The following is a 13,937-nucleotide window of genomic DNA, read 5'->3' on the forward strand; positions in this document are numbered from 1 at the left end:
ACTTCCCATTCATTTGAATGAGGCCACGAAATAGCCTGAAAACGTACATTTAACACGTTGGTGAAAATAGCATCCCTCCGCTATGTTCACCAACGTGTTATGTTGTTATTTTCTCGTCTATCAATAAATATACTACTTGGCGAAATGACGTTCTAAAAAATATGGCCAAACTTCAATTGAAAATCACAGTAGCGGGATCTTTTGTTGAATCTGTTCACCAACGTGTTAAATGTTTTCAGGCTATTTTCGTGGCCTCATTGGGAATGGGAAGTAAAAATCCAAACGCTACAAACTCGTCCCCACTGCATCCGATCTTGGTGAGTAGATTATATTCTGGTTTTCATGGCAGTCAAGAGCCGAATAACCCTCCATGTTAAAACTAAGTGGAATATTGCAAGGAGCTGCTAATGCACCTGAAAGAATTTCATTAACATGGCTTACAATGGGTATTTTCTGAGTGATTCAATATTACTCTGTACTCAACAGCAATAGCCAATGTGCAGACAGATATAGGAGTCAGTGATGGATATGGAGAAAATGGCAGCCCGATGGACTGACCTGCAGGCTGGAATGATAACGAATGAAAATAGCATCTTTGCTTCCTTCTTTCCAAATAGTATTGATCCTTGCATTAGGGCTTCAGAAAAAGCCATTATTGCCCATAAATGTTCAGCAAGTCTTCAATCTCTGATCACTAACCGAAACCAATTGCAGCAGCAACTTTGTCTTCTGTTATGCTCTATATGATTACATTATGCTCCACACTGTTCTTTCCAGCTGTGTTCTGTTGTGTTGTGTTCACTCCTTTTCATTACCTCTTGAGGTCTTCAGGCTTCCCCCATCCCTGAATGAAGAGTTTGGTGAGGAGCAGCCTTCTGTAAAGTACATCCAGTCGGCTTAGACCCATGGACCAGCAACTGGCATCTAGACAGAGAGACACACACTTTATTCATGCCTCCATAAAATAGTGCAATTAGCCTTTGGTACAGCATATCCAGTTGCCTCAAAAACATGAACCGGCAGCAGCTGACATTTAGACCAACTAGGCCCATAGAAAAAGGCATGCATGCACACACACATGCAAATATTAAGCATGTCTACAAAGAGCCAGATGGCTCACACCAACAGACCACACACTGGTATTTAGAGAAACACAGACACACACAGACACACAGTTTATTCACAACAGTCTGAGTCTCTGTAGATTGATAAGGCCTACAGAACTAAAATGGCCCATAAATAAGATTGGTAATCATGAGTACACATGGTTTCTTAAAGGTACTACATATAGCATTTTAAACATCAATGTATCATAACTAGAAAAGAAAAAAGAAAAGAAAAATGTGTGCTTGCTTCAGTTTGAAATTTAGAAATAATTCATTAGACAAGGTTTAAATATGTTTAGATTTGATTTATTGAAGCTAAAGCAATTCATTAGTTAGCCAGAAGTCCTTTAGTTAATAATATTTTCAATATAGTTGTTGTAGTAGTAGTAGTAGTAGTAGTATTAGCAGTCATATTATTTGTAGTAGTACAGTAGTAGTATTTAGACTAACAATAGTACTGAGAGTAATAGCAGTAGCAGCTGCAGTAGTAGCAGTAGTTGTAGTGGTAGTAGTAGTAACAGCTTAAGTAGTAGTAGTAGTAGTAGTAGTCCTGGACATAGTAGCAGCAGTAGTGGTAGTTGTAGCAGTTGTATCAAATAGTAGTTGTAGTAGTAGTAGTAGTAGTAGTAGTAGTAGTAGTTGCAGTAAGTTTCGTAGTAGTGGTCAAAGTCATAGCTACAAGGACTGTTTCCACAAAATTCAATGCACTTGTAGAAGTAGATGAGATGACACAGTAAACTATTACAAGTTAATCTGAGTATAAGAGAGCACATGGTTATCACATATAGGATATATGTATGTGTATATACACACTCAACCAAGGAATCAAATCTCGACAGTTTTTAGTGTGTTCTTATGAAAAGTTATCTGTGAGGGCTAATACTTTTATCATTTATTTTATACTGATAAAACAAATGTTTGACCTTGTATTTTAAAATAATGTGATAATGAGGCAGTGACAAATCAGCTGAATTTTCATTTCCTGGTTAACCGACACACCACGCTAAGACAGCGGTGAGTAACATCTGGTTCATGCACGCGCATATCACCAGATAATTCATATCACCAGTGGATCTGTAACACTGGCACTGCACATTTTTGATCATGCTGGCTTGTATAGCTATTCTGGGAACATTCAAATGCAAAAACAATAGATAACCATGTTTAGCATTCATAGACAGTTGAAACTTACAGTTTAACTGATATAACGGCTCAAAAAATGTAATGACTTTGACCGTTCAAAGTGACAGCCAAAATTACCGAATGTGACCGTAGAAAGTTGTGTTTCAGTCGTTCAAAAACGTGAGTCGTTCAAAAACAGTTATTCGTTTACTGCCTTAAGTTCAAATTGTTTAGCTAGGTTCGTTCATTCATTGCCGTTTGGTTCTCTGTCTCAGTTGATGTACTGTCGGCTGAAAACGACAGACAGACAGAAAGATAGAAATAGTACCTCAAACTACAGGGAAGTTTGTTGGCCTTGCTGTGACTCCTGGTATTAGCATTAACAGCTAACAGCTGGCGTCAGAGGGCGAATACCTGTTTGGACCACTTGTCAAGCTAACTATTAAAAAAAAAAAAAACTTCCGGTCACAACTTTCAAAATAAAACCTTTATTTACCAATGCGCGTCAAAATAAAGAGGGAACAGACAATGAAAATGCAATTGCTGTCTTTTTGGAAATGTCCTTTACATAGCATAGATTAATAGTCATACAGGCAAGACGTCATATGTAAAGGGGCTGCCAAAAATATACAAAGAAATATTCAAAAACGAAACTTAAATTACACACATTGGGAGTGTGGGCACATTGGAAAGCTGTCTACTATCTTATAAACTCTAATCTAACTCTAACTTTAATCTTTTTCAGTAGCACAATTGTCCCTAAATGCTATATAATGGGAGCCCCAATTCCTGGGTTCACTCAGAATACGTTTCCAATCACAAGGCTTCATAAAATAGTTAACACCCTTCCAACTTGTTTAAATAGGTTTGGTGTTTGAGAATTCCTTAGTCAAGAAATCATTCTAACTTTATTTATATAGCACCTTTCTATCCTTTGTATACATTGCATTCAAGCTGGAGCAAAGTAAAGAAGCAAGGGCTGGTGTTCCATGACATGGGCTGTGCACTGACACTGGATCTGATCTCACCTGACTGAGAAAGAATACACACATGGTGTCAATCACCATGTTTTCGGTGCTGTTCGTGTTTTCATCTTCAAAAGTAGGCTATTGTAAATGGTAGAGAAATGTGTTATCAACAAAGCTTTTATCTTCCTCTCTTTTGTGTTTGTGTGTGCCATTAGGCAGCTTTGCTTTATTTTTTTTTACTTCTCCCGCAGCAACTGGTACATTGACAAAGAATATGAGCTCACAGTAAAGAGGCAAATCTTGTGGAAGTGGAATCGCCCACACATTGTCTGACTGGGGTTGGTATGCCTCAATATTTAAATATTTTTTATTGTAACAAAGAGTGTTTTTCAATAAGTAAATATATTTGAAATTGCTGAAAAATAACCTCATATTACTTAATATCCTTATCTTTTGTGGGGCCCTCTGGCTGTAGGGCCTAAGTGGCCTATCTGCTGAATGGTAAGATCACCACTGGGCCTATGTGTCTATTAATATAGGCTGTGAAAAGGACACTTTGTAAAAAAAATATATTAATAATGATAATCTATACAAGTTATTTTGTACACCCTTTTTTCTCTCTGTGACAAATTTGACGCTTTTATTATGAAGGCCAAGCAGGGTCACTTCTGGTCCTCGTCAAGTTAAGCAAGTTCCATGAAGCCACAATGTCACTTCCGGTTGTATTGCCGAAGCGCATTTTCTTTTCAAAATAAAAGCCCAACGAGGCTGCCACTAAAAGCACGGTTGAGAATGGTGAAATCCCCCTAACTAACTATGGCCCCTCAGGCAAGGCAGCCCACATACATTGGCCAGATGGTTGCGCTATAACAAGGAACTTTTCGTTAAATTATTAATTATTAGGGGTTCAAGCACAAGCATGTAAGAGCAACAATTTGGTCAACACATTTCCTCTTCCACCAAGTAGGTGTGACATAGCCAGAGAGGCAATCAGAGGCAAATTTTGATCACTTCTATGTTTGAGCACCATATGATCTTCAAAAGGAGGAGATCAAAGAAACAAGGTGAGCTCCATCTCACATAACACTTAAAGCTTGAGGCCTTGTCCACACTGATGCAGGTAGGCCAAGGCTATTGCTTTTACATGCTCGTATTTTTTCAGCACTATTTATAGCAAAATAAACTATCTGTTTTCTGCATGGTTACTCATCTTTTACTTATTGTATGTTTTCAGACTGTTAGGCCCACGTAGATAAATCGTGTCCTTTGTAAAATTATTAAAGATCTTGGTAGAGTGACAACTGTCACCAAGCTGGACCTGACTGTTGTATCCATCCATGATGTTTACCTGACGTACTTGTGGGCAGAAACATTTTTTGACCATGCTGGCTTATATATTTATTCTGCGAATATTTCAATGCAATGACATAAAATCATTTACAGAAAAGTAATAATTTGGGACAACACAACACAATAATGCAGTTTTACAAAAGTGGACAAAAAAAGAGAAGAAAATGTCAAACTGATTTCTGTTCAATAGCAGGCAGATTCATCATGCAATATAAAGGTTTTGGATTACCCATTTTATTAACAGTAGTATTTCTCTCTGGTAGAATATTTCCTCTCTTGTGTACATACTTCTATTGGAGTTTATGAATGGTCAAATACCAGTATTTGTCACTCTGGGTACACGTACTCACCACCTAATTTTCAATTTGAAAACCTTTTCAAAAATGAATCACATTTCTACTTAAAAGTGAAAACCAAAGTAAAAAAAAAACAAAACACTTCACAAGGTGATATGTCTGTGTTCCATGTGAGTCTTATTAAATGCTATTAAGAAATGTAAAGTTTAAGTTAATTAATCTAAGTTGTGGTAGCCATGTTTCCCCATTGTCATTTCGTGCTCATTGTCCATCACTGTTACAAATTTGCAGTAGACCACATCCTATTTTTTATAATAAGGCATTTAACAGTGTATCAAGATACTATCAGGATCTGCGTTTGGGTTTATAATTCTTATTGAGTGGGTCACACAATATATATCTGAACTTTTACATCTATACGCAATTTATATCATAGAACATAGACTGCCCTGGTACTGTCACAGTCACATACACTGGCACTCGGACTTCTCCCAGCTTGATTGATTGCAAATGTGTGTAATATTAACTGGGATCACTTAGCTATGGCTATTTATCTATTTTTGAACTGGGTTGTCAAAACAAAAGTCAGTAAGTGGTGGTGACCATCTGTCCCCAGTGCAGCCGGTACTGGTAGCTGGCTGTTAATCAACTCTTACGACGGTGTTCATGCTAAAAACTGAAAATGTTCTACTCAAGAGAAATATCACAGTAACACTTTACAATAAGGGTACACTAAGTTAAAGGTTAGTTAATGCTTAGTAAGCATTAACTAATGTGTAATTTACTAATGGTGATCATGCTCAGTAAGGTATTAATTTATACATTATTTAATAGTTTATAAAGATGACTATTAAATAATGTATAAATCAATACCTTAGTTAACATGAACACCATTACTAAATGATTACCAGACACATTAGTTAACTGTTAATTAAGGGTTAGTTAATGCTTATTAAGCATTAGTTAATGCTTATTAAGCATTAACTAACCTTTAATTAATGTACCCTTATTGTAAAGTGTTACCAATATCACTTTATTTGGAAATATGCCCAGGTGATTGCCATGTGGTTTGATCTGTTTCTTTATTATTTCTAAATGACAGTATTAGGGAACAAACACTACAGACCAGATAGCGTCAGGGCTGGGTTCAATTCAATCAATTCAAAAGAAAACTGAAAAACGTTTTGTAAGAAGAGGTTGTCATATCCAGCTTATCAAATAACTGAGACCAAATAATCTAGCGTTAGTAAATCAACTGCAGCTTCTCCTTTTTTTTTAGTTGATTTTATGACCTCATACCAAAAGCTTTTCAGTATTTGAATTTTGAAGAAAATCCACTTGCTGGATTGCTTTGAATGAAAATGAATTAAAGCCCCAGCCTATCTTGACATGCCTGCTGCTTGTGGCTGTTTGGGCTTGTTCAGCCCATGTTCTGGCGGTTTCCATAGCCTCTTCGATGAGTGTCTTTCCAGTCGTCCCAATCTCTGGCTTTCTGCAGGGACTCCTCGTTGTCGTTCTCCACCCTTTTCTCTTTCTCCTCTTCCTCCTGCTCCTTCGCGTCAACGTCCTCCTCGACGGCGACCCTCCTGGGTATCCCCTGGTCGGGCAGGGCTCCATGTTTCCGATGTTGTTCATACCACTCGTCTACTGTCACGGTGGGAAGGCTGGGGTAACCGGCTCCAAATACCCGTGCCTGTGGATCACAACAAACATATTCCCTTACATAGAATTAGACAAGAGCCTCTTTCACACACGAGACCTGTAAAATTGCTGTTTTGATTTTTCCCGGTAAAAGTAGCAGTTTCTGTTGTTCTGACAAGATATGCCTTTCCATAACGTAATGCTACCATTCACACAACACCGGAAATACTGTTAAAAAATCACTAGAATAAGTGCAATAATTACATTTATTCTAGTGCAACAAGTACACTTATTCTAGTGCAAAATTACATTGTATTTATTTATTTATTTTACTTATTATTTTAGAACCTGTGTTGTTGGCTGTGGATGTTTGTTTGCTGAGGTTGTTTTGTTTTGTTTCTGTTTTGTTTCCCTGTGTCTTTTAATTGCACTGATCAGGAGTAGCGCTCTTAATTTTCATTGTATTCTGTACAGCAATAATAAAGGCTTTCTATTCTCTATTCTATTCTCTATTAGGGCTGAACGATTTTGAAAAAATATCTAATTGCGATTATTTTGACCGATATTGCAATTGCAATATAATTTGCGATATTAGAGGGAATGATCATTTTGACATCATTATTCTCATTTTCATTGAAAAACGTATTAAAATGATTATGGTGTGATTTTTGCGGGGATCTGTACCAAACAAAGATGTTTTCTTAAGTCTGTAGAATATGATGTGTAGGCCAGGACATCTCTGCAGCACCACAATATTTACTTTAAAATGGTATTTTGACACATTTCACCTTTAACAAATATTGCGCCTCTCTTGGCATTCTCTCTCCCTGGTCTGGTTAAAATGTTCGCTTTCATGTCGATTGGCACAAATATATTGGTGAACTATTACAGCTTTTCAAAGCACTGATCACACTGATAAAAATAACAACAAAGTACACCTGCGGGTTTCGGTCCCGCGAATACCAGAGCTGCAACGATTAATCGATTAGTTGTCAACTATTAAATTAATCGCCAACTATTTTGATAATCGATTAATCGGTTTGAGTAATTTTTTAAGAAAAATAAGTCAAAATTCTCTGATTCCAGCTTCTTAAATGTGAATATTTTCTGGTTTCTTTCCTCCTCTATGACAGTAAACTGAATATCTTTGGGTTGTGGACAAAACAAGACATTTGAGGACGTCATCTTGGGCTTTGGGAAACACTGATCCACATTTTTCACCATTTTCTGACATTTTATAGACTACAACTAATCGATTAATCGAGAAAATAATCGACAGATTAATCAACAATGAAAATAATCGTTAGTTGCAGGCCTAGCGAATACAAAAACTAGTATCATCCCCAACCCGTGCTCTATCATTCTACGCTACAGGTCTCGTTGTAGTTACCCTAGTCAATTCACTGGCTGTGCAACACCGGTGATTGGCTATAGCCTATATGGAAGCTTGTTAAATTAACTTGTTACCCATGAAGATATTGCACTGTTCGCTGCAGGCTGATAGTTTGGACCGCACGGTTTACAAGAACTGACAATGGCTGTGATCTCTGGTATGAGGCCACTGAAAATAGCTTGAAATTGTAATCAGAATTAAAAGCCTTATTATGATTAGTGATTAGGCTACTTAAAATCACATCCAGTGTAGGCAAGGAGCTACGAAGCCCTGTTTGCACTTGCGACTAGGCTACTATGCTACAGCCACACATATTGTGTTAAACAGGATACATAAAAGCTTGTGTTTTGATCGCTATGTTTTACCACAAGCTAGGCTACTGGCTGATGTAGGCTACCTTCACTGACATGGATTTTCAGATTGACGATTTTGGTGTAATATTCTTTTCAAAAGATCTATAGACTAAAACAACTTCTTCATATGTCTGTAAGTCGGGCTAACATTGCATGTTAGGCTCATATGAAGATATCCCCATAATATCATATTCTTGTCAACTATTCAGTTATTAATCTATTCAGTGATTTCTCTGCTATGTTGCAATGTCTTATTGTGTTATTGTTTTATTAGGATGCCCATTTTCTGCCAAATTAATGACAGCTAGTTTTCCTGAGGTCCTCACTTCGGCTACGCCATTCAAATCTTACATAGGACACATTATGTTGTTGTTGTGTGGCGTGTCTAGTACAACATGACTCTTATAATAAGTATAATATCTTAATATCTTATAATAAACAGAGCTTAGCGGGTTCGAATCCCACTGGACACAAAGTAAGTTTTTGTTTTCCTGTTTTAGGGTTGTTAGCATTATGTTGACAATGATAAAAAAAACAAAACGATATATATGTGTGCCAGTCACCGGTAAAAGCGACACTAAAGCTGTAAGCGATGTGGTACTGTCAGTTTCCAGTTTGTGGAGTTGCGGTGAATCTGCTGACAGAGGCGTACAACATCTGCTGCAGTAAGTAAAACACTCTCACGCACGCGTATGGTAACCATATAGTGTCGGAACCAGTTAGGGTATAACACCGGTGTTACCGGACGGGCAGAGCAGGCCGCTAGCAAAGTTATGGTTTCTACTGATAGGGATGATGACGGAAAACGTGTTATTTGGGCCCAGGGTTCAAAATATTAAACTATTCCTTTAAGTATTATTCCATTTTCAAGTTAACAAGGAGAATGTAGAAGAATTACTATTTTGATCATAGTTTCACTGTTATATCTCTATCTACAATACAGATAGTCGTGGAATTCTGGACAAAATCATATCTAACAATAAAAACATTCTCAGATTTGGGTCCCAGAGACAACATCTCATCAAATTGGGGTCCGTGGCTCTAATGTGTTCTAAATTAGGGGTTCTTGATATGAAAAAGGTTGAGAGTCACTGGTAGACAGCAACAGCTGTATGTTGAGATGAACAGTTTTTCTAATAGTATTTACCACCTGTAAGTTGAGGTGAATGGTATCTTCTAGTACAGTGGTTCTCAACGTGGGGTCCGGGGACCACCAGGGGTCCTTGAGGGCATCCCAGGGGGTCCCCAGCAAATTGATGAATCGTTAAACTTCATTATTTCATTTACAAGAACAATTATAGAATGTAGACTGACTATTTTGATCATAGTTTCACTGTTATTTCTCTCCCAACAATACAGATACTCATGGAGTTCTGGACAAAATCATATCTGACAATAAAAATAGTCTCAGATTTGGGTCCGAGGGACAAAATTGCATCAAATGGGGGTCCGTGGCCCTAATGTGGACTAAATTAGGGGTCCTTGATATGAAAAAGGTTGAGAATCACTGTTCTAGTCGGACAGTCATATCTGCCATCTTTTCCAAAGGACATGAATGCAGCATAAGACAACCCATCAGCCAAATAAAAAAAAAAATACAAACCCTAAATGCCATTTTGCACTCAGTCAACTCATTTCCAATGTTGCTTATCCATTCTTACACCTACTATGGCAACTAAGAAACTGAATTGGCTGGTAAAGTATGAATCCACTGGCCACTGTGGTCAGCTTCATGTCAGTCTCCTCTACAGTGCCTCACCTGTACTGCGTCCTTGGTGAGGATGAACGGTTTCATAGGTGTCCTGGCTTGCTGTTTACACTGGGACGGCGGTTCAGCAGACATCTGTTTCATAGTATCCATTCTCTTCAGAATCTCCACTTCCTGGTCAATGCTGTCAATTTCCTCCAAAGCTACGGTGACCCATCTCCGCACGCTGAGAAGGTAGAAATCTCGGGTAACTTCATCATCGGCCTGTCCGCTCTCCACGGATATCCTGACTTCAGAGAGTCTGGCTTCCATCTCCTTCCTCTGCCGGTACCGCTCTATCTTGGCCTGCCTCTGCGATGCCATGGCAACCAGGTCTGGAGGGCTGGGGGAGGAAAGCTGGGAGACGAAACAAACACTTAAATTTATGGTTTCATTATGTCAGTGGTTCTCAACGTGGGGTGCGGAGACCACCAGAGGTCCCTGAGGGGATTCCAGGGGTCCCCAGCAAATTGATAAACGTCAGCATTATTTCATTTGCAAGGAGTTAACACAATTAGAGAATCCAGTGGTGGAAAGTAACTAAGTACATTTACTCAAGTACTGTACTTAAGTACAATTTTGAGGTACTTGTACTTTACTTGAGTATTTCCATTTTATGCTACTTTGTACTTATACTCCACTACATTTTAGAGGGAAATATTGTACTTTTTACTCCATTACATTTATTTCACAGCTATAGTTACTAGTTACTTTTCAGATCAATATTTTATATTTAAAACATTTGATCATCTTCATGTTTCATCTTTATAAAACTATAAAATAGCATTGTTATAGATTAGACTACCCAAAAGTATAGCTAAATTGTTAAGATTAGCTTCACGTTGACAACTTTAAAATGCTGCTTACATGTACATGTACATGTCAATAAATCAGTATTAATATTCCAATAATTTATGACAGTTTGCATAATGAGTATGTTTACTTTGATACTCTAAGTACATTTTGCTGCCAATACTTATGTACTTTTACTTAAGTAAGATTTTGAATGCAGGACTTTTACTTGTAATGGAGTATCTTTACATTGTTGTATTGCTACTTTTACTTAAGTAAAAGATCTCAGTACTTCTTCCACCACTGACAGAATGTAGAAGAATGACTGTTTTGTTCATAGTTTCACTGTTATCTCTCTACCTACAATACAGATAGTCATGGGATTCTGGACAAAATCATATCTAACAATGAAAATATTCTCAGATTTGGGCCTGAGAGACAAAATCTCATAAGAAGGGGGTCCATGGCTCTAATGTGGACTAAATTAGGGGTCCTTGATATGAGTTGGTGGTTGAGAATCACTGCATTATGTCACTGATTATTGTCATTTCCATGTGTTGCCTACATGAAGTACCTTGGTTGTAGAATTTCCGTTTTCTGATTCTTCATCAAGAGCCGCGTTTTCAATCATCGGCTTTGGCAATTCAAACTTTGACACGTTATACTCTTTACATCTCCGCAAGAAATCATGAAAGTACGCCCTAGCCGTTTGGACGAAATCTAAGCGCTTGTCTCGGCTCGTCTGCTTCATAGTCAGGGCTCCTAGAAGCGCGGGTAACAACAGATATTTCAGATCTGTGGTCGCTATCTCCTCCAGGTCCTCATTGCGGCTAAATAGGTCAAGCTGAGCGACCATTCTGGACGCCTCTTCCAACATCGTTATACCCCGTTTCACTTTAACCTGTATCGGGTTAGATCCAGTCGGTTCATTTGTAGTGTCTACCTCTTCAAATAACTTCCATCCACGATCTAAGAAGTCGGATAGTTTAAGAGGTTCTACGTCAGAATCGAGTGGCTTTCTAACGTTGCTCATGTTTTCAGAGTCCGCCATTTTGTCTGCCTTACGGGCTTCCGTACTGGTCGGTCGTTGTGTTTTCACAGGGAGTGGCACGTGACCAAGGAGGTCATAGTATGGAACGCCACGGGGGTCACATTTCGCTTGTCGTTTACGCCGTCGTCAGTTGTCTATTTTATATGGAAGGCCATCTAAACAGACAGCGCGTCAGTCTAACGCGCTATGTAGTTTGTTGACAACGCGCTATGTAGTTTGTTGACGTGTAACGCGCTGTATATTGTGTTGACGTGTAATGTATTTTGTTCAGGCTAGGAAATGCCAGTGTTTGGCGGCGTTGCATTCAAGTGCGCTTAGGAAATTTGGGGATTTGGCGATGTCATGGTGTGTTGAATGTTCCATTCAGGCTAGGAAATTCCAGGGTTTGGCGGAGAGCTAACTACAGCATAGCTAATGCTGTGTTGCTTATGTTTAGTCTACATCTCAATATGGGATTTACTTGTTAAGTGTTATGAGGTAATACTTACAGTAAAATATATATTCTATCGTGGATAAACTCTATCATATACTGAACAAGTAAGATCTAGTGGTGCACAGTTTCGTTTTTTGGTTTTCAACCTCAATGTAGCAGGTTCAATCCATAGAATAGTAGTATGAGGGAGATATTTTATTAAAGATTTTCCTATCAGGAATTGGAATTAGGTTTTAATATATCTTCATTTCTTTCCATTCTTCTACAATATTTTCTCTACAATATAATGTTGCCCTACAAAAGTTCATGAACAAAGGCTGGGAACACACCAATATTTTAAAAGGGAAAAGTATTCCTCCCCAAGTACTAGAATTTTGAAAGCCAAATCAATAAATCACAGCAAACACATGCACTCTGTTAATACAACTTTATCCTGCCTGCTCTGCTAAGTGAAACTAAATGATCACAGCCATTGTATTGCCCGAAGTGATAATACTATTCTTTCCAATTTTTTATAGTAATCTCTCTACAATACAATACTCAAAGATATGTTATCAATAATACCCCTCCTTATTCTCTCACGCAAGGACACATACAATTAGCAAAAAAAAAGAGGTTTTTATTCAGGAAACAAAGCCACAATATGAAATTAAATGAAAAGACATTTTTTATTTTTCAAAATAAAAGCAAAACCCCAATGCATGTTCTACATTAAGACCATTAAGCTCTACTGTAATGCTCAGTTCAGGAGCTTTAAAGATGTAATCCGTAACTTTGTCATGTTTAAAAATCCTATTTTTGTTACCATCACTCATATCAATCATCCTCACAATGATGATTCAACCCAGTCCTGTCCATCAATTACTCTGCATTCCCCCGTTATACTGAATGGAAATTCCAGCGTCGGTAGTGGGGAAATAAAATCACTTCCAGCAACAAACATAGAACACTGTCAAGGGGGAAAAATGTATACCAATAATCGACCACAATAATGGAATTCCACTCTCCAAGTGCAGTGAATAGGCGGTTTTAACAGACACAAAGCTCTAAGAATACAAAGTTAACATTTTATATGAACACATTTTTTATTTAATTTATTTACATTCTGTTAAAATACTAAATGTGTTACTTGTGAACATATTTTGAAGGGTGGCGTGATGGAAGGGTGTAGTAGGAGTAGTAGGGTATGGATAATATTGCCTCGATTAACTATAATTATTGGTAGGATTCTGAATAATAGTGTTGTTATTCTAATCGGCCAACACAATGAAAATGGATACAACAGATAATGAATGATGAATAAAGAAGACAACTGGTGGCTGAAGGTGGGGTGATGGGAAGGGTGCAAGAGAGGGAGGCTCTATTTACAAAAGGGTCCGTGGCCCCTCAGACCTTAGATGACCCCGAAAGTGGGAGACCGCAGGATTCCACTCTCCATTTTCTCTCGGAAGCCTTCATGCGTGCTGTTAATTGGCAGTCTTAAAATAATGCTGCAGGTGTTTGCCTCAGGGAATATCTTCAGAGCGTCATTCCCCTCCTGGTGCAGGAAATGCAACTCTGGCTGCACAGGGAACCCCAGCCTCGGAATCGCTGACGCACCAGACACAAATATGAGGATCTTTTCCAGTGTCAAAGGTCCTGACATTCCTTCTGAAAAAAAAAAAAAAGAGAAAGTCTTTTTGTCA

At 38.1% G+C, this 13,937-nt stretch overlaps 2 protein-coding genes across 2 annotated transcripts in view; both read right to left on the bottom strand.

Moving 5' to 3' along the window:
- abhd18 (abhydrolase domain containing 18) overlaps positions 1-2,639 on the bottom strand; it is a 31,359-nt gene extending 28,720 nt beyond the window's left edge. The window contains exons 1-2 of the mRNA XM_071530279.1: positions 2,299-2,639; positions 816-924 (exon numbers count right to left, since the gene is read on the bottom strand). Of these exons, the coding sequence (XP_071386380.1) occupies positions 816-907 (92 nt within the window). The 5' untranslated portion in view covers positions 908-924; positions 2,299-2,639. The remainder of the gene's footprint in view (positions 1-815; positions 925-2,298) is intronic.
- Positions 2,640-4,587: 1,948 nt separating this feature from the next.
- igbp1 (immunoglobulin (CD79A) binding protein 1) lies at positions 4,588-11,819 on the bottom strand. Its single transcript, XM_071530282.1, has 3 exons — positions 11,343-11,819; positions 9,989-10,333; positions 4,588-6,535 (listed from the first exon to the last, which is right to left on the bottom strand). The coding sequence occupies exons 1-3, from the start codon at positions 11,817-11,819 to the stop codon at positions 6,263-6,265; spliced, it is 1,095 nt and encodes a 364-aa protein (XP_071386383.1). The 3' UTR covers positions 4,588-6,262.
- Positions 11,820-13,937: the final 2,118 nt, after the last annotated feature.

This window comes from Centroberyx affinis, unplaced genomic scaffold (assembly GCF_046629955.1).
Source record: "Centroberyx affinis isolate AG114_WGS23_722 - 3 ecotype Tasmania unplaced genomic scaffold, CSIRO-AGI_Caff_v1 ptg001908l_1, whole genome shotgun sequence".
In the NCBI taxonomy this organism is placed as follows: domain Eukaryota; kingdom Metazoa; phylum Chordata; class Actinopteri; order Beryciformes; family Berycidae; genus Centroberyx; species Centroberyx affinis.